The sequence below is a fragment of the Desmodus rotundus genome, chromosome X (assembly GCF_022682495.2).
Source record: "Desmodus rotundus isolate HL8 chromosome X, HLdesRot8A.1, whole genome shotgun sequence".
NCBI classification, from domain to species: Eukaryota; Metazoa; Chordata; class Mammalia; order Chiroptera; family Phyllostomidae; genus Desmodus; species Desmodus rotundus.
Window position 1 is genome coordinate 19,653,463 of NC_071400.1, and position 20,149 is coordinate 19,673,611.

Genomic DNA, 20,149 nt, shown 5'->3' on the forward strand with positions numbered 1-20,149 from the left:
GGTCTGGAAAGCTAAGTGCCCCCAGAGCAGATTAGAATATGCTAAATGAACAATACAAGGCATCATAGAACAAGGCAATGTGTAGAGGAATAAGTGTTTCTAGCAGGTATGTTAAAAAGATTCATGCATATGTAATCATCCTATAAAGCCTGTTGTCCATAAAGAAATCTCCCTCCTCCCGTTTCCTGTTTTTCATTTATAACTTCTTGTTACCTTGAAAGGTTGCCCTTTTATGTTCATTTTAACCTAATTTACAACTCCATAAAAATGTTCCTGGCAGAGAAATGGGGATAAGAAAGTGTTTGAGGTGAGGGGTGTGTGCAAGGTAAGATTTGCTTCTTAGACAAGGCTCTGTTTTGAGCAGTGGCCCTCATTGTTCCTTGAAATGTTGCTAATGATTTGGTTCCAGTACGTGTGTAGCCTATAGAGAGCCAAGTGGAAAACCAGAAGTTGCATTGGCACCTGGACCAATAGTTTGGAAGGTGTTGGGATTTGAAGGTCTTTATATTCCTGAAGGCTGTTTTGCTTGATGGAAATTGGTTTATACAGGTGTTGTGCAAGGACACCTTGGAGTTCACCATGGCCAGCCGAGATGCCTGCAAGGCTTTCTGGAAGACTTGTGTGGAATACCATGCTTTCTTCAGGCTCTCTGAAGAGCCCAAATCAAAGCCCAAAACGCTACTCTGCAGCAAGGGTTCCAGTTTCCGCTACAGGTAATTTAATATTGCACATAGGTAAACTACATGCACAACTTTTCAATAACATGGAAGGCAGTAGGAAGAGCTTGAATTCTAGAAGCAATAATTAATTCATCTCAATCACTTAAAAATGATACTCTGTACTGATCATTCTTTGTGTGATACATTAAGTCAGTATTTTCTAAATGGGAGGCAGTAGGAAGGGAACACCCTACTTTAAGGGGTTAGATAAGAATCTCTGCAAGGATGAGGAGACATATGCAATTTGAGAAAACATATTCAATGAAACTATCGTTTTGCTTATATGCAACTTATATGCCAGCCGTGGAAAAGAAAGCTCAACAACACCTTTCAGTGGTGGTTGGGCAAAAGATAGTGTGAAAAACCATGAGAGGGGCTAAGGCATTAAAAAGTTTGAGTAATATCGCAGTAGAATGGAAGTGAGGTCTAAATAAGATCTTGTTTTTACTTGAAGACACCAACTTAGGAATTCTTTGGAAGAAACTTTCAAAACTCCTTGCTACGATGAAAGTATTCTAATCAAATGCTTCCCATATGGGATTTCTCAAATAGTGGAAGTCTGCTCTAGTAAGAACTGAGATTTTTAAAACATACATATTTTTGATGGAATCTTTGCAAAATGTAATGTGTAGTTCCTCACCTTCTTAAACAGATGATACTGGTCATATTTTGCCACTTTAATGGCCTAAATAATTGTAAATATAACTTCCTATCCTTTGCATGTAGCTATAGTACAGTGATGGCCTCAGGGTGGGGAAGACATGTCAGACTCTGTACCTCAGTGATAAATGACTCAGACTTGTGGGGTTTTGTTGTCCTGGTGATTTCTTTTTTTGGCTCTTGTGTTTCTCCCAGAAGTCAACTGGCTCTTTTGCTAGTCTGTCTGACTAGAGCAACCCTCTTCTACTGTTCACTTGCTGTTTTTCTTCTGTGAAGGATTAGGAAACCAGTTAAATAGCTTCATTAGAAATCCTGCGTAAATTTGGAAATAGGGAAACTGCCTATAAAGAAAAGTATAGTAGTTTCCAAAGCCAGAATTTTTAACTGTTACATAGCCGAATTCAGAGGCTTTAAAAAAAAATTCTGGGTTCTGAGTAGTTGAGGTTGTACTACACCTGATGGCTGGTTAAGTGGGTATTATTAACATGATGGTGAAAGATTCATGACATATGTCATCCATCCAGACTCCTGATTTCCACAGTATATGAGGCTTTTGAGTTTTAGTCGCCTACTGGCTTAAAACTAGAATTAATAAAATATTTGTCTTCTTCTAATAGTGGAAGAACCCAAAGGCAACTTTTGGAATATGGAAAAAAAGGGAGGTTGAAGAGCTTGCCATTTGAAAGGTACATGGTTTTGTTTTGTGCTCTCTCTCATGTTGATTTTAAGTTGAATTCAGAGATTTATATGTATTCTGTATTCACATGAAGACCATTTCAATTCATTCTTCATTTGGTAATTTCAGGAAACATTATCCATCTCAGTATCATGAACGACAGTGCAGGTCCTCACCAGACCTCCTCTCTGATGTCTCAAAACAAGTAAGCTTTCTGAAAGTGCCTTTTTCTATAGATAAGTGTAATGCATCATTTCAAAAGCTTCCAAGAATTGATTCTATCAGAATATCCCAGTGTGTAAAAGGTTACTATGTTCGAGTAGGTTAGCCTCCTGGGAAGGTCTGTTAGCTCAGTTTTTCCAGCTAATAGAAGACCATTTTGCCCACTACCATTGATGTGTACCTTATAGACTGGAAGGATCTGGCGCATCTTTAAATTGTAATCTGTAATGCTAACATCTTGCAAAATGTAGAGCCAAATGAATTTCTATGACTTTGTCTTTTTTAAAAGTAAAGGCTCTGCTTCTTTTAATCTATAAAAATCTTAAGTCTTACAGAAAGCTATAAGGTGTTGGGTTAAGGTTTTAAACTACTTTTGCTGTATAATTCTGTAACATAAGAACTAACTGTTATTCTCCTGGAACTGTGAGATGGTGGTTTCATTTGAGAGTTATAGTATGAACCATGTTAATATTTCTTTCACCGCCACTAAAAATATTAATTATAGGTCTCATAAACTCTCATGTCTTCAGTCAAGTATACAGGCAGTTTTTATCTGAAAGGAATCATAAAGATATATCATTGAAATGTATGATCTAAAATATGACCTTGTCATGTCATTCTCCTCATCACCATTTTACAGAAAATAGGCAGGAGGCTGGAGAGTTGAGGTTAGAAGACTTGCCTAAGATCACACAACAAGTCAAAGGCAGAGCCAGAATGTGAAGTCAAAACTCCTGGCTCATTGATATAACTACTAAACCATATTGCTTGAAGAACAATGGTGGCTGAAGTACATAAACTTGGAGGCTGAAAGTGGGATGGCATTGAGACAAGATAGTGTCATGTGTATTTTTGCATATGAATCCTAATTCATATGGTACAAGTTATTACCCTTTCTATATATATATATTTATCAACCCTGGAATAGATGATGACTTGAAATAACTTTGTGAAAAACTACCTTTGCAAAACTTAAAGCTAATTTAGATCCCTGATCCCACCCTAACCAAACGGCTTTTTCCTTCTTTCACCAACATGTCCTTTCTCTCAAGGTGGAAGATTTGAGACTAGCATATGGCAGTGGATACTACAGAAATGTGAATGGAGTGCATGCATCTGAGCCTGTGCTCGACAGTAGAAGGAGAAACTCTGCAGTGGAGGTGACATTTGCAGCTGAGCTGGAGCGTTCCAAACCAGAGGCAGATCCCACGTCGTTACATCAGTCTCATAGCAGTTCTTCTTTTCCTTTTATTTATACTGATTGCGTCTTTAACACTGACCCTGATCCTGACAATGATCCCAGAGACTATTTTGAGGAAAGAAGTCCTCTAAGCTCCTTCCAAACAAGATATAAGTTTGCTGACAATCACATGAGCGCATCTTCTGGCCTTATAAGCAGAGTGAGTCCAGCAAGGAGGCTAACTTACACAGATGTGCCCTATGTTCCCTGTGTTGGTCAGCAGGTTGATATTATGCCTCCCCAAGTCTTTTTTTATGTGGACAAATCACCCCAGGTCCCCAGAAGGTCTCCAAACGTGGCAGAAGAAAGGGAAAGGCCAGACAACTGTCCAGATCCCACTGCAATGAAGCCAACCAAAAGAAGCCCGAGCAATATCAGAATGAAGAGCTTTCAGCAAGACTTTCAAGAACTCCAAGAAGCTATAGCCAGGACTAGTGGTAGGAGCAGCATCAATGTAGACCTAGAAGAAGATTCAAATTTAGAAGATGCATTTGCATGTAATATTCAAGAGCAAACCCCTAAACGGTCCCAGAGCCAAACAGACATGAAAACTATCCGTTTTCCTTTTGGGTCAGAATTTAGACCTTTAGGACCTTGTCCTGCTCTGAGTCGCAAAGTTGACCTATTTACTTATATGTTTCCAGAGCAGAAGTTTCCAACAGTTCTAATGGATCAGGGAACAGCAGAAAGGTATGTAGCTAGTGAATCCAGCGATTCTGAATCAGAGATTATTAAACCAGACTATTACTCTTTGTATGGTAAAGGAATGAAATCGCCCATGGCCAGAATCCGCTTGTCTTCAGGTAGTCTACAGCTAGATGAAGAAGATGAAAATGTTTCTTTTAATACACCAACTGCTGAAGACAGGACTTTGTTAAAACCATGTAATTACTTTTTAGCTTGAAAGTGTAAACTGTCACCATTTCTGCACCAGTTCTGTTACCAACTTAGGTAAAAAGTAGGAAGCTTCTACAGAAACCATTTTTTTTAGTTCCTATTCATTGGTATTAAGGGAATCTTCTAAGTTTATACAGTTAGCTTATGAAAGATCCAATCGCAGTCTTGTTCATCAAGCTCCCCTCTTCTACTCCCTCTAAAGGGACTGTGGAACATGTCCTCTCATTAGCACTGTGGTGAAGTGAGGTGGGTATTTGTCATCTCCATGACCCATTTCCCCATAGAGACATTTTAAATGACAGGCTCCTTAATACTGAAGAATGGTATGTGTTGGCATATAGAATTGGCTTGATTTCATTTAGTGATTTAGTAGATTGTGACTGTTAGTCATTTTGTTCTTAAAGAGTACTACGTGACTAAAGGTTTCTGTCCTCATTATCTGTATGGTTTCCAGTAAAAATTGTCCCGTAATATTAAGAACTTCAATTTTTATAACATGTTAGGGGGAGCATGGCCCTCCTAAAGCTCAGGAGCACAGGATGGTGTCATAGATTCTCTCAAAAGAACATAGTTTATAATTTATCTAGGACTTGGTAGCATTCTAAACCTCAGAAATTAATGAATTAATCAGTTTCTAAAGCCAGATATATGCCTGCTGAAGACATTATAATGTTTGACATTACTTCTCTATTCTTTTTTTCTTAACTATTATATGTAGTGAAAGCTAAAAGCTGTTGGTTTGTTTATCTAATCTTATACAAGGATTTATTTTTTGCTATATTTTGGTGCATACATGTAGGCAAGGAAATGAGATGAATAGTATTTTAGTAAGAATGCTGGAAATCCATTTATTAAAAAACGAGTTGTAAGTATTATCTTCCTTTTGTTTTAATACATTTGAGGAGTGATTGGATCTGGCCTGTTACTAATGGAAGGGACAGTTGGAGCACAAGTAAAAGGAGGGAGGCAGATGGGAATGTATAGCCATGGATTAAGAAGTGGTAGAATTGGGCTAGCTGAAAAGAAAAAGGACAGTACTAAAACCAGACTGAGTTAATAAACCAGAATTCTATTTTTGACCTATTCAGAATTTTTCTACTATTCCTACTGGAAGGCATAGAATTCTATTTAACAACATCATTTTTAATTGATTTTAATGTTAAGTACAACATATTTATAAGTTAATGTTAAGTACTAACTTCAAAATATAATGTGATTATATAAGCAAGTTATTTTTATATATGACTTAATGGAGAAAAGATGGATGGAATGGGTTCCTTACTCTCCTAGTCTTTGCATCAGAAAAATTCCTTTTAATATACTTCCCTCTACACCTTTCCCATATTCTAGCATTTCCTTTCCTGCTCCTGAAATCATATCCAGTAACTTATAAGTCAAGAATAGCTAGTAAATAATGAGAATATACAGGGGTGGGCAAAAGTAGGTTTATGGTTGTTCATATGGAAAAAGACATACAGGTTATGATTGTGAAGAATAGAGGTAGGGGACATGGGGGAGAAAGAGAGAGGGAGAGGGGAAGACAGAGAGGGGGGGAGAGAACATTGATTTGTTGTTCCTTTTATTTATGCAACCATTGGTAACTTTTTGCATGTGTCATGACTACGGATCGAACCTGCAACCTTTGCATATTGGGACAACTCTCTAACCAACTGAGTTACCTGGCCAGGGCCAGGATGACTATTATAACAGTTTTATTAACTTTGTGTTTTGCATACTCACAACAGTAAACCTACTTTTGCCTACCCTTGTATTGAAGTCCAGTCACCTATATTAGTCCTGTATTAGTCCTATACCTCTTAAAGCTATATTAAGTTCATCTTTGGCCTTTTCTCTAGGAAAAACTCCAATTCATTTAGGCTTATATGCTGTTTCTTGTTTCAATTTCTGCAAGTCTTTGTAAAATTTGTTTTCTTTAGAGACCTATAGGATTCAAATCTTTTTAAGATTTTCTAATAAAAACTATAATCAGGTGTGACCGTATAATTTATTGTCCAACCTAGGACATTTTTGAGTGAAAGAGGACTCTCTTAATAATTTTGTCAGGACAAGAGGCAGAAATGAGGACATATATTTACTGTAGCTATAATCAATACTTAATAAAATATAAAGAATATGTTTTAGTTTTCAATGGAAATATTGGTGCTAAAGTTCCAACAACAAGTTAAAGGACAAAGAAGAAATAATTGGAAACAATTAAAATACAATACACATTCCTCAAGAAAACAAACATTGAGGGCTGTGAAATTTAAATATTTATTTCAACCCCCAAAACACTTCCCCTAGAAACAGTTTACAGGACTAATAACTATAGTGAATAGGCAATACAATTTCTATTTATGATGCAGTTGTGTTGTAAAGTTTCAAATAATAGGTTTACAAATTGCTTGCTTTTACTTTTACAAAAATATTCATTTAATTCATGAGGAGTGGCAAATTTATTCTCTGACCTCTACAGGTTATAACCTGTAATTGAGTTTCAGTTACATAGAATGTGAAAATTTTAACTGAACCATTACTTTAAAATACAATGTGTTAAAAGTAATTGTTAAAGTATAGGCACCAATGAAAATAATTTTCTTGGCATATTGACATGACAACAACCTATTCAAGTGTCTTTATTATTACAAAAAAAAAAGAGGTAATGGCCACTTTGACTAAAAAGTGTATTCTTGAAGAATCTATTTCTTCTAATATTTAGCAATTTTCAGATTTTAAAAGATGACTAAATAACCTTTGTGTAAAAACTAAATTGTGCAATTCTAAACAATAGAACATTAACTATTAAAATTAACTAGTATCAATAATTCTACAACTACAGTTCAGAACTTAGGCAGGATATACACACACACATACATACTGGGCTTAAAAAAGGTATTACCCACATAATAGTACCATAAATATAACTGAAAATTAACAGTACAGTCTAACTTACCTTTGTACAGACAGAAATCATCCTGTACTATGGTTATTTTCATGTGAACTAGAAAATGCCTCCTTAAATACCCTTTCAAAAATGAACAAATGATGCTTATGTACTGGATAATTATGAAGAATAAAAATGTATAAATAGGTTAGAGGATACTTTACTACCATGATAAAAATATGCTGGTGTAACCCTGGCTGGTGTGGCTCAGTGGATTGACTGCCGGCTTGTGAACCAAAAATATGCTGGTGTAAATTATATTCCTACCTGTTGATCAGGTATTTAATCACATGATAATCAGTTTTTAAGCTCCCTAAATACAAGCATGTAATATGCTATTTAAATTGAAGATGTTAAAAATAAAGCCTGACTAATTCCTACAGTATTACCAAAATTCCATCCTTGGCTAATTGGTATTGCATTAAATCCCCAACCGTGTTACATAAGGGTCAATTGCCTCTTCTCAAAGAGAAGATAAATACTGCACACCAAGAAGTACGTCGGTTGCTACATGTTGCCCTATAAATGCTTTAAACACGGGGCTCTTCAATGTGATCAGCACTGAGCTACCTGAAATTTCATACCAACTTTGTAGAAGAGTAAATACCTTTCCAGGTATCATTTCCAGGAGTTTATTAAAACCTTCTGTTTAAGAAGCTGTGGCTTGTTTTCATCTCCCCACCAACAGCCATTTGTAGAATATGCTTGTGTTAAAAAAAAAAAACAAACAAAACTTTGTGAAGCTTGATGGTTTATGAAAGTTGAATACTTAGGGTGACTCTGAAAGACCTGTATATTTCATCAGTGTAGTTAACTAAAGATCAAAACATGAAAGGTATTTATCCTAATAATGTATATAATAATATCTAAAAGCAAAACTGTATCTCAACATTTACTAGAAAACAGATGAAACTACAGTATTAAAGTTTCCCTTACAAAATAATTTCTTTAAAATATAAAATGATAAACACCATCACAAAATAGTTGAATAGCTTCTTCCACATCTTCAATGTTACAAAGATCCAAAAGGCACATGGAGCTCATGACTTAAACATTATTAAGCTTGAAGTAACTTTGGTGGTTTCTCTAGGTCTGTATGAAATAAAAGCCAATAACAAGAAGTTTCTTAGGGGGATTCATCTGCTGAACACCTGTAAAATTAAGAAAAAAACTTAATTGATATATAACTATGCATGTTTATATTTCTCATCTGTATGACATATGCAATAAAAGAATTGATTCAGCAAACTAAGTCCTTTCTATTGAATCCTATCATGTTTTTTAAAATTTTTATTGTTATTCAATTACAGTTCTCTGCATTTTTCCCCATCCCTCCACCCCACCCCAGCCAAACCCACCTACCTCCCCTACCTCTACCCTCCCCCTTGATTTTGTCCATGTGTCCTTTATAGTAGTTCCTGTAAACCCCTATCCCCACTATCCCCTCCCCACTCCCCTCTGGCTATTGTTACATTGTTCTTAATTTCAATGTCTCTGAATCCTATCATGTTGATGTTAAAATATAAACAAGTTTAAAAATACCTTCCACTTCTGATTTTACAACTGTCATTTGAATTGTTTACATATTTGTAAATAGAGGGGAGTTTTCCATTAAAATTTAAGGGATTTTAAGAGGGGCTTTAGTTTGTGAGTACAAGTAGCTTATTTATATAAGAAAAAAAGATCTCCGAGTGTGGGCTTTTACAGGTTGTACAGTTTGTTCCTACTTGATGCCAGTGGCATCACAATTATGGTCTCTGGTTCGACTCTCAGCCAGGGCACATGCCTGGGTTGTGGGCCAGCTCTCCAGTAGGGGGTGTTCGAGAGGCAACCACACATTGATGTTTCTGTTCCTCTCTTTCTCCTTCCCTTCCCCTCTGTCTAAAAATAAATAAATAAAATCTTAAAAATAAAGAACTATAAGGATGCACTGAGAAGTGATATAATGGGATTAAAGCTAAAATTAGCATTGCTTTCTAAATTGCTTGAGCTAAGGAGCTGTGTATGCATACAAAAGCCTTATTAGAAAGAGAATTTTAAAATAAAATGTAAGAACTTCATTAAATGTGAACAAAATTTTAACCAACAGTTTAAGACACAGTATAGAAACTAAAGTTAATTATAAGGAATATTCATAGGCTTCATTGAGTTCCTCTATCTAAAATCACTTCCTTAACATTTTTATAGGGATTAAACTTATGAACTTTAGCAGTGGAAACTATGTAAATGGTGTGATGAGAGTAGTGGCAAAAATGAAAGCATTCCTAAATTGTGTTTACAAGGGCCCCAATAAAAATATGCTCTATACGTAACCTTTTATCTATACTCCTGCTAGCATGGAAAGGTGAAAAAAAACCCAAGCCATTTCATTCAGTGGAGAATTACTTTGTAATACCTGAAGATAATAATTCCAAAAGGTAATGTTTAAGATGGGCAACAAACAAAGCAGTTTTAATTTTTTTCTTTTTCCTTTTTTAATTCAATTTATTGGGGTGACATTGATTAATAAGATTATATAGTTTAACCAAAGAAAAGAGAGAAAGTCATAGACACAGATAACAGTATGGTGATTACCAGAGGGAAAGGGGGTGGGGGGGTAGAAGAGGGTAAATAGGGGATAAATGGTAATGGAAGGAGAATTGACTTGGGATAGTGAACACACAATATAATGTACAGAAGATGTGTTATAGAACAAAACAGTTTTTAAGCATACAACTATTAAGAAGTGACTTTGATGATTGAATCAGGGTAATTAGATTGCATCCTAAATTAACATCCAAAAGAAAATGTCGATATAATTAAAAAAAAATGACATTTCAAGCTTACTTTTGAAATTTTTCAATTAACTTCTTCACCATTTTATCTGTGATGCCAGGACAGGCGGCTTCAGCCACAGCAATACTCTTCTCAAGTTCTTCAATTGCCCGATTCCTGGTAGCATTATTTTCATCTTGCTGTTTAAGCTGAGAAAGATCAATAGCTATAACATTTAAAATTACTGTACTTCTTAAGATATATAACCAACAATGGTGAATCTGTACTTACTTCAGCAAATGCAGGTGTGATTATCATAGACAAACAGCTCAGGGTTTGCACAAGGTCTTTCTCCTTTGAATAAATGATACAGATCAATACATGTGAAAGTAAAATATTCATTGTTTTTGTTATTCTATACTAAACGTGCATTAATATGAATCCTACCCCCAAAATGCCCAATATAAGATAAATCTCCATGCTTTCTCTCCATCACTAATTTCCATCCATCATCCAGAAGGCTTCTAACGGATAGGATTGCAATAGATAGCCATGATTCCGCTGGATATACATGTACGTCCAGGTAAAATGCATTTAAAGTTATACCAGTGGCCACATAAATTACTTCTATGACCTTTTCTTAATTAGCTCAAAGCTAATGGCAAATGAAACATACTAGGTACACAGTGAGGTAGACAGACATTTAGGGGTATTAAATTCTAACTATTTTGGCCATTGAAACCTCACTACATAGTTCGAAGAAGTCTATCAGGAGGAAGTGATCATCTCCATGTACATACTGCCCCATTCTGCAGTTTCTTTGGATCAGGCTTCTTTCGCACGGTGGTAAAGTTCCATTCAGGATGAGTATTATTTTCCCTGCTGGTGGATTCCCTAAAATGATTGCCAAAGATATTTCGGTAAGTTCCTAAATAATTCAGCTTGGTGAAAATGCCAAATCAATGCAGTGGAACTCTGAAGAGAGATTATCCCAATATATTAAAAAACATAGTATAAGAAAACATTTGATCTCAGTTTCCAGTACATACTACATTTTACTAAAGAGTAGCAATGGTTCTCAATTCCAGGTGTGCATCACCATCACACACGGAGACCTCTAACCATATATATAAAGCCCTGCACTTAACCCTCCTCACTGGCTGGGTCAGGATCTCCTATACTGTGGCTTATTTTTTTTAAGGCTTCATGGGCAACTCTCATGGGCAGCTAAGGACAACATCCATTAGAATATGGTACAAAACTATCCCGGTATTTTTTTTTTTTACACCTTTCAAAATTTAAGCAATTTCCTTTTTTAAAATTTAATCTTTATTGTATTTTTCCCATTATCATTTAGTCCCTCTATATCCCCCACCCCAGCAATCAACACACTGTTATCATGCAGGACTTTTTGAGAGTATTAAGCTAGTGGAGGAATAAATTCTGGTGTAGCCTACAGACTTTTCTAGTCTAAATTAAGTTATGGACTTAGAAGTTAAAATGTTAATGTAAATGCAGTTAAAAAGCAGTGCAATTCTTAGAGGGTGTAAATCTATATAAATAAATATATCAGGTGCTTGAATAATGTTGTTTCATTGTAACACTGATGAGGGTTTAAAAAAAAAAAAGATTCCCAGCTGGGACCACTATCTCTGTGGTGTGTAACATTCTCATTTATGTATGTATGGGTCTTTTATGGATTCTCTGGTTTCTTCCACGTACCAAAGACGTGCATGTGAGGTGAACGGGTGTGTCTACATTGTCCCAGTTTGAGTGAGTGTGGGGTGTGGTGACTCTGTGACGGAAGGGTGTCCTGTCCAGGGTGGGTCCTGCCTTGTACCCTGAGCTGCCAGGAGAGGCTCTGGCCACCCCAGACCCTGAACTGCAATAAGTGTACTGGAAAACCATTATTTAACTTGTTTTTATTCACCTTTCTTAAATGTAAGTATAGCTGATGTTTATTTCAATGCTTTATTTAGAAGTTTGGTGATGTTTTTGTGAACAGACATATATACTACAAGAACTTAACTCTTTTTTCTATTGATTGCTCTATGGTAAAATTATTTTCATTGTAAGACATTTTGTTTCATGTTGCAGTTTTCAAGAACCTACCAATGATGTTAAGTGAGGACTTATTCTATATAAATGTACCAGTCTGATTATGGTTCGGTCCACAGCCAAGAGGTGGAAAAGGCCTGCAGGTCAGTTCTGCAGAGTGATTTAGCAGGTCGATGACAAAGTATGAGAAGACATAGCCCCTTATCACTCTGGGAAAACTAATATAGCCCCTTTAATCAAATGCTATCCCAAAATATTGTAATATACTCAAGTATCCACTAGGGGTTAGACTGAGACCATGTAAAACTAGAGCAATTCACTTCTAAGAAAAACATGTTTTCAAATTCATTGTATTCCACAGACTGACTTTAAAAGACTTTCACAGTTTCTGACATAAAACTTTAGAATATGGTTTATATTTTATGCTAGGGAAAGCATATAGGATCATAGTTAAAAAGATATACAATATTAAAGTGGGCTATCTAAGTAAAAATTAAATAATTTGTACATACGAATCAGAGCCCTCAGAATCAGATTCATCATCACTGTGCCCTTCTGCCTTCCATCTCTTAAATCGATCGATCAGTTCAGTCAGATAAGAAGTCTTCTTTGAGTTTTTTACAATAAATTTGTGTTTCAGAAGTTCTTTAGCTGTAGGACGCTAAGGAAAAAATAAAGCATGCGTGAATATTTCTAGGTTCTTTATGAGTGAAAGGGGTAAGAAATCATTTCAATTATTAAGTTGAAGGTGTAAAAGTATATCTGTAGGCATGAGGACAACTGAAACACCATAGGACAATAACTAATTTGACTTTTGAAGTGGTTCAGGGCAACCAAATTAAACTCATTGCTTTGGTACCAATTTGTTAAAGCTCACTGGACAAAAGATGGCCTACCTACCTGGCAGGTAGGGCCTTCCCCAAATCAGAGAAAGACAAGGTAGGATATTTTGAAAAGAAAGTAAAAATTCAAAAACATTTCAAAATAGTGCTTTAAGTACTTCTATTGTATTTACTGTGAATTGAAAAAAATGGATAAAAACTAGTAAGACCGAAACTGTACTAGCTGCACACATTTGTATGAGCCTCAGATTAATGAATCCATATTGAATCTAAATACAAATACCAGGTGCTGTGGTCGTTATTGCCCCCTAGTATTTAATTAATATCAGAATGTTTATTATCAAGTTAAATATAGTTACATCAAACTTAGGCAGTTCTTACATATTTCTACAATAATTTCTTTTTTTTTAAGATTTTATTTATTTATTTTTAGAGAGGGGAAAGGAGGGAGAAAGAGAGGGAGAGAAACATCAATGTGTGGTTGCCTCTCCTGTGTCTGCCACTGGGGACCTGGCCCACAACCCAGGCATGTGCCTTGACTGGGAATCAAACCAATGACCCTTTGGTTCGTAGGTGGTGCTCAATCCACTGAGCCACACCAGCCAGGGCTCTACAATAGTTTCTAGAAGTTACTAGGCAGATTTATTTTTAAAACAGTAAATCAACTATAATTAAATTTGCTAGGTAAATGAGTGGAGCTCACTAGACTGCAGGAAAAGTATACAACTTTATTTTGTAATTTCTAAACATTAATTTAAAAATAATGAAGTGAAAACAACTTTTTATGAAAAGTGAAAACACACTAGAATAAAAATCATTGTGAATAGTCAAAACATATATTTTAATAATGACGTCCTATCAAATGAATTTTCTTGCACAAATTTTCCCCCCAAAATAGGAAACAACCATTAGAATAAGAAAGAAGCTACTGACCATGCAAAAAAGAAAAAAAAAACAAAACATAGAGGGGAGAGAAAGAAGAAACTAAGGATTTTGTTAGGAACTGAACAGAATTAGCAACATAGAAAGAAGAACCAGGTTCCTGGATGGATCTTAGACAATTTTCACATGTACTATATTCCTCACTGTAGAAAAAACACATTTGTCATATATAGATCTAATAATAGGAAACGGTGGCCTCATATACTCACAAATGATGGATCTTTGTTCAGGCAAGCATCAATAAACTCCTTAAAGGACTTAGTAAACTCTCCGACAAGAGTTGGAGGATTGTTTTTTGGAATAAGAAACAAAACTCTCATTGGATGCATATCTGAGTTAGGTGGCTCCCCCTTGGCTAGTTCAATAGCAGTAATTCCCAATGACCAAATGTCAGCCTAAGGTTAAGAGAAAGAAAAAAAAAAAAAACACCTTGAAATTACATTCCAAAAATACTGCCACAAAATAGCCTATGGAATCTAATGCTCACAACAATATTAAAGTGTCTGAAGAAATATGATGTTAATAAATTTTTGTTAATAAAATTCATTTATTTTTTAAAAAGTATCAAATTCCCTACTTTGTGCCAAGTACCATATTCTAGGCACTGAAGATTCAGGTGGTGGGTACATAAACCAGACAAAAATCCCTGCTCTCAAAGGGCTTAATGTTTTAGTAGAAGAGACAGATAAGTAAATAATATGATGGCAGATGGTGCTGAGTTCTGTGAAGAAATTAACTCGGGACAAGAAAACAATGAATGATGGAGTTAAAGGGGCTGCAGATTTATACAGATGGCTAGGGAAGACTACTCTATGCAGGTAATGCTTAAAGCAGAGAACTGACTAGGAGAAAAGTTATTCCAGACCGAGGAAAGGGTTAAGTGCAAAAGCCCTGAGGCAAGGGTGTACTTGCTAAGTTTTTGAAACAGCAATGAGGCCACTGTGGCTGAAGCAGATACAATACAGAGAGTGATAGGAGATAAAGCTAGAGAGGTAGGCAAGGGCAAGATTCTGGTGAGCTGTATATGACAGTATGGACTTTGGATTTTGTTCCAAGTGGGATGGAAGAAAATTGAAGGGAACAGAGTCCAAACATTATCAGCATCAAGGGAACTTATAATGTAGCAGCAACATTTGCCATAACTCTAGAAATACTTTAGAAGGGAGAAAAATTAAGGCAATTTATTAAGTAGGACATTATGTTATATAGAAGTTATTATCAAAAACAAAACAGCTTATACAGGTAATACTTTACTTTTGAGTCATAAGCCGACTGTTGAATAACTTCAGGAGCCATCCAAAATGGTGTTCCCACAAAGGTATTTCTTTTAATTTGTGTATCTGTCAGCTGGCCGGCAACTCCAAAGTCAGCAAGCTTAACATCTCCTTGTTCTGAGAGCAAGACATTAGCAGCTAGGAGGGGAAAAGAAAAACCAATGAAAAAAAAAAACCCTCAGCTAGCTCAGAATGTATCTATTTTGCTTAGGTTAATATTAAATTTTTGTATACCTTTTATGTCTCGGTGGATTTTCTTTTCTGAATGCAGATAGTCCAGACCTTTCAAAATCTCCTTTAGCATGGTAGCAATCTGGAACTCATCAAATGGGCCAGCTCGCAGCTTAGAGGGAAACACACACACACAAAAGTTTAAAGCAATAAAGTTCAAACTTGATATTACTTTTGAGATAAGGGAATCAGATGTATGAAGCAGTTCTGTTTATTAAACCAATATTTAAATATGAGAAAAATTTAAAAGGTGAGGGAAGAGAGTAAAAAAGTTAAGTCAAAGGATTAGAATGGGTTTTAAATGATTGAGTTTAATCTTGAAATAATACAAGCAGTGTCACCTATACGCTAGCTTCAAATTTTGAGGTTCTTAAATATTTACATCAAAAATTAAGATACACTTACATAATGACAAAACTACCTTTTTTCAGACAGGAAAAAATGGCTACTTAAATTTTGACTTTGTTGTTTAAATGTTATTAAATTTTAACACTGAACTTATTTTTAGCTCAGACAGTCCATAAGATTTCCATAGCGACCCAATTTGATCACATAGGTCACATATAGCACAGTTCTTAGCATTTACACATTTTAATAACATTGTAAATGCACAGAGACTTTTTGGGATTCAAATTTAAAATTTAGCCTGAAGTATAATAATTAAACTATTCAGACTCTCATTGTGAAAAAAAAATCAAATCATGGAAGGATAGGGTTTTTCAAATAAGTGTAACACATTTTCCTTTCTTCCCCCGTCCCTGTATCAAAGCCAATAGTTCCAACTGGAATATAAGGGAAGCAATGATTAGGATTCAGGAGAACTGTAATGGAATATCTGAAAATCTCTCTTTAAAATAAATGGTTATTTTAAAATTCTGCTACCTCGTAAAGCACAAACAGTAGACTGTGCAACATTTACAGGAAAGGGTGGGAAACTAAAGTCAGAGCTGAGGTAAAGTTCTGTTTGCTGGAAGGAGGAAAGAGGTAGTGAAAATCAAACATTGCCCACTCTGCCTCACACTGGGAGGGATTCATAGCCTTTTGGCACCTTGCATATTTCATCTTTCATGAATGCCATATTTATTCTGAATAAAGGCTACTTTCATGTTGAAATTTAACAGCTTAAAATAGAACCCATACTTTGGTCTCACCATTTAATATTAACTGTGGTCTGGATATAGAGTATATTCCAGGCATATTCATAGTTCAATAGATGCCTTTCCTAGGTAATATTATCTATTTACTTTCAACTCTATTAACTTCCACTCCAGATGTTTCTATTTCAACAGTAGTGATTAAAGTCATTCTAAAAAGTGAATATGGCGTATTATTTTATTCATTACTGGCAATGAATTCTGAAGTACTACCAAACAACTGGAAAGCAAAAATCATACCAGTCAAGATTAGTAACTTTATTACTGAACATAAAATGTTGACAGGTCCAGAGGAGGTATACTCTCAGTTACTTAAGAAATTGGGCAAGATCCATATAATGGGTACAAGCAATTACTCTGAAGGACTTCTGAAAGTGGTCTGGATAAGCCAGTGTATTACCTAAAACAGTATTTTAAAAATATATTGATGTAAAAACAAAAAAGAAAAGGTGTCCTAAAGAGTCATTAGCTTATCTGGTATATTTAGGTTGAGTTTAAACTTCAGTAAAAGTAAAATTACAATGAACTGAGCACCAGAGGAGGGGAGGGGAGACTCCATGGCAGGGAAATGAGAATGGGGTGGTGGTACGGTTGAGTTTTTATGACTCGTTACCAGACAGAAACCTATCCCAAACCTTGTGGTTAAAATGTTTCCTTAGTCATGGTAATAATGATTAGAAAAGGAGAAAAAAGGGAGTTGTAAAGAGAAGGACAGTATAGTAGATGGAATAGCATTTTATTTCCAATGCAACCTTGGGAGAGAGAATGCCAAGATCTCGGTCCACTATACCTGAAGTTCGTAAGTGAACTTCTCTCCAATGACTGAAGATTGTGCCATGTCTCTAATAGCTAATACCTCTGGCTGCAGGACAGTGTGTTGGCCTTGGGTAATTTACCTCTGTTGTCAACTGAGGATATGCAAGAGAGGGACACTTGTGTTTTCAAAGAATGTTAACTCCTTTGACTTCCAACCTGTCCCTGATGCAATATGTTATATTATGCCTTCTATTATAATTAGCATATTGCTTCCAACTTTTTTGTTGCTGCTCATGTTTTATTAATCTTATTATATGTGCTTCTGATGTAAGCCAGTACAATTCACATTGAAGAGAAGTGAGGTATAATAAATTCAGTAAAATATGTTAGTAGGCTTAAAGACTGTTGACATACAACTAATTTTTTTCAAGAATGGAGAGAATCTTGAGGTATACACTATATAATGTTGACATATATTAGAAGTCATAGTCATATCCCACTAGTCAGGTACCAGTTTAAAATGATAAATACTCTCTGCTCAACATTCCACTTGTTCTCTCTTATTCCTGGTAGCCTAAACCATAAAGCCCAATCTTTTATTAGATTTCTCAAGTGATAGTATTCATTTGTACGGGACTACACATGGAGAAAAAAAAAAACATATTTTCTCATCACTTGCTTTCCCTACAAAGCCCAGTTAAATGAGATTTATAATTAAATCACAGTATAATTAAATTTGGAGCTAGAAAACAAAAGTAGAGAGATTACTAACTTAATTTCTTCATTTAACATTTGAGGAAATTAAGGTAAAGAGGTCAAATAGCTTACCCAACACTAGGTAGCTAGTGAATGGAAGAACTAGGACTGGAACCCAGGTCTCTTGATTTTTAGCCACTACAGGTTAAGAAAAATTTAAGTTCATTGAATTTGTGCTAATTCACATTTTTTTCTATTAGGCAGAGATCAGCATGGCAGAATGAGATTAAAATCTCACAACCACTTCATTCGAGATTTCATAAAACTAAACAGACTACTTCTGGGGGATATAGATTATGTTAGTTAGGGTTGGAGCAGTGTCCAATGCTTAACATTGCTATCAGTGATCCTGATGAAATCAGTGGACTAGCTTTGTAAAGGCTGGCAAAACAGGGAAGAGACATTGTGAGCACCTTGGGAGACCAAATACGTTAACTGTGATAAATTTGGAAAGGGCTTTTAATGTTTAAAAAGTGGAAGGAGGATCATGGAGCAATTGTGATGCTTCTTATGGAGCTAATGAAAAAAAAAAGCTAGTGTATAAGAAAACTGACAAGACAAATAGAAATGAGATCTGACTTCTTGCGCATGAAGAATTATACAAAGAAACACCACTTGTGTTCTGTCACTAGATAGCAAACAGAAACAAAAAATGAACTCAAGCTTTAGGATACAGGAATTAGATTAGACACAAGGAAGGTTTACTTAAATCAGCAACTAATTAAACTAAGATGAATTCCTAGAAGGAGATGAGACTCTCCATCAAGTTTAATTACCATTTCTTTAGAATGCTTTAAGTATAGTTACGTCTAAAGGAAAGAAAATCTCTTATGACCATTTCTGTTCATAGGATTATTGGAAAATTTGAGCTATTGGCAATCAGGATTAAACCCTTTTTAAAATATTTAATCTCTTTCAGTTAGAAAAAAATCATCTCCACTTAAAAAAAATTAAAAATTACTTGATGACCTTAATCATCAAAAAATGAGGTTATAGAAACAGCATACTCTATAATTTTAAAGGTAGAACATAGTAATAAAATGTCATATAATATTAAAGATGGAAGATAACTTAGAAATAACTTAGTACCACTTTGTTTTATACAACATGAAAGTCCAAGGGGTTTTATGTGTTTGGTTTACAGTCAAGATTTACTTATCAATAGAGATAATCCCTATAACCTCAAATTCCCATAGGCCAGCTCAGTAGTCCTTCTACTAAACAAAGTTGCCTCTAGTACTTCACATTCAATTTAAATACAATGTCATCTTATAAGGATTGCAAAGGAAAATCCATTGATAGAATTACACTAATATGGGGAAAACAACTAGTGTTTCTCAAAGGTATTTTGGGTGCAAACACATCTTCACTGGGTAGAATTCTGCACACTACAGAATTTTAGCGTCCTTATCCCTGCCCACTAAAAGTGCTGTAGCACTTCCAAGTCATTATGACAACCAAAAATGCCATCCCATTTCCAAAGGACCTATAATAGAGCACAGAGAACTCTATAGAGAACTGGATCCATAGGTCTACTTGGTCAGAACCCAAAAACTACTTTTAGTGACAGTTACCTGAATTATGTACTTTTACAAATCTAAGAACACTCATTATTTTTAGGGATACAGTTACAAAGTAAAAATATACTGAAAGCAACTGTCACATACTCAGTCTTAACTCGGGGGGCTTGATTTTATTAAACTATTTGCATTTCTTGTATACTCTAAGAATGTCAGCAACAAGTTCAATCCTGCAATACAACTAAATCTACCAAGGGTAGTGGTCCTAAAAAGGTTAATTTGAACATATTAAGTAAAACAACCACTTAGCTTGCACAAAAGCGGTTGCTTACTCCAATTAAAAACGTTATAGTGTGAATGTGTATGTGGGTTTATTTAAAAATACTTACAAGATCCAGTGCTGAACCTCCACCCAGGTATTCCATTATTATCCATAATTTTGAACCCTGCAAAAGCCATGAAACAATTTATAATTACAAACCTGAGCCAAATAACATAACTAGT

At 35.3% G+C, this 20,149-nt stretch overlaps 2 protein-coding genes across 5 annotated transcripts in view; one reads left to right on the plus strand and one right to left on the minus strand.

The window, feature by feature from the left end:
• FRMD7 (FERM domain containing 7) overlaps positions 1-4,590 on the plus strand; it is a 45,214-nt gene extending 40,624 nt beyond the window's left edge. The window contains exons 9-12 of one of the 2 annotated variants that reach the window (XM_024567159.4): positions 550-713; positions 1,997-2,065; positions 2,185-2,260; positions 3,330-4,590. In XM_024567159.4, coding sequence (XP_024422927.1) covers positions 550-713; positions 1,997-2,065; positions 2,185-2,260; positions 3,330-4,421 — 1,401 coding nt within the window. In that variant the 3' untranslated portion in view covers positions 4,422-4,590. The remainder of the gene's footprint in view (positions 1-549; positions 714-1,996; positions 2,066-2,184; positions 2,261-3,329) is intronic. The other variant, XM_024567160.2, reaches the window with a different exon arrangement.
• A 2,044-nt stretch (positions 4,591-6,634) lies between these two features.
• Positions 6,635-20,149, minus strand: part of STK26 (serine/threonine kinase 26) — a 67,195-nt gene continuing 53,680 nt past the window's right edge. For all 3 annotated transcript variants that reach the window (XM_053917421.1, XM_053917422.2, XM_071220283.1), the window contains 9 exons: positions 20,035-20,091; positions 15,463-15,571; positions 15,209-15,366; positions 14,164-14,349; positions 12,683-12,831; positions 10,913-11,006; positions 10,404-10,466; positions 10,185-10,321; positions 6,635-8,509 (listed from right to left, as the gene is read on the minus strand). In XM_053917421.1, the coding sequence (XP_053773396.1) occupies positions 8,485-8,509; positions 10,185-10,321; positions 10,404-10,466; positions 10,913-11,006; positions 12,683-12,831; positions 14,164-14,349; positions 15,209-15,366; positions 15,463-15,571; positions 20,035-20,091 (978 nt within the window). In that variant the 3' untranslated portion in view covers positions 6,635-8,484. The remainder of the gene's footprint in view (positions 8,510-10,184; positions 10,322-10,403; positions 10,467-10,912; positions 11,007-12,682; positions 12,832-14,163; positions 14,350-15,208; positions 15,367-15,462; positions 15,572-20,034; positions 20,092-20,149) is intronic.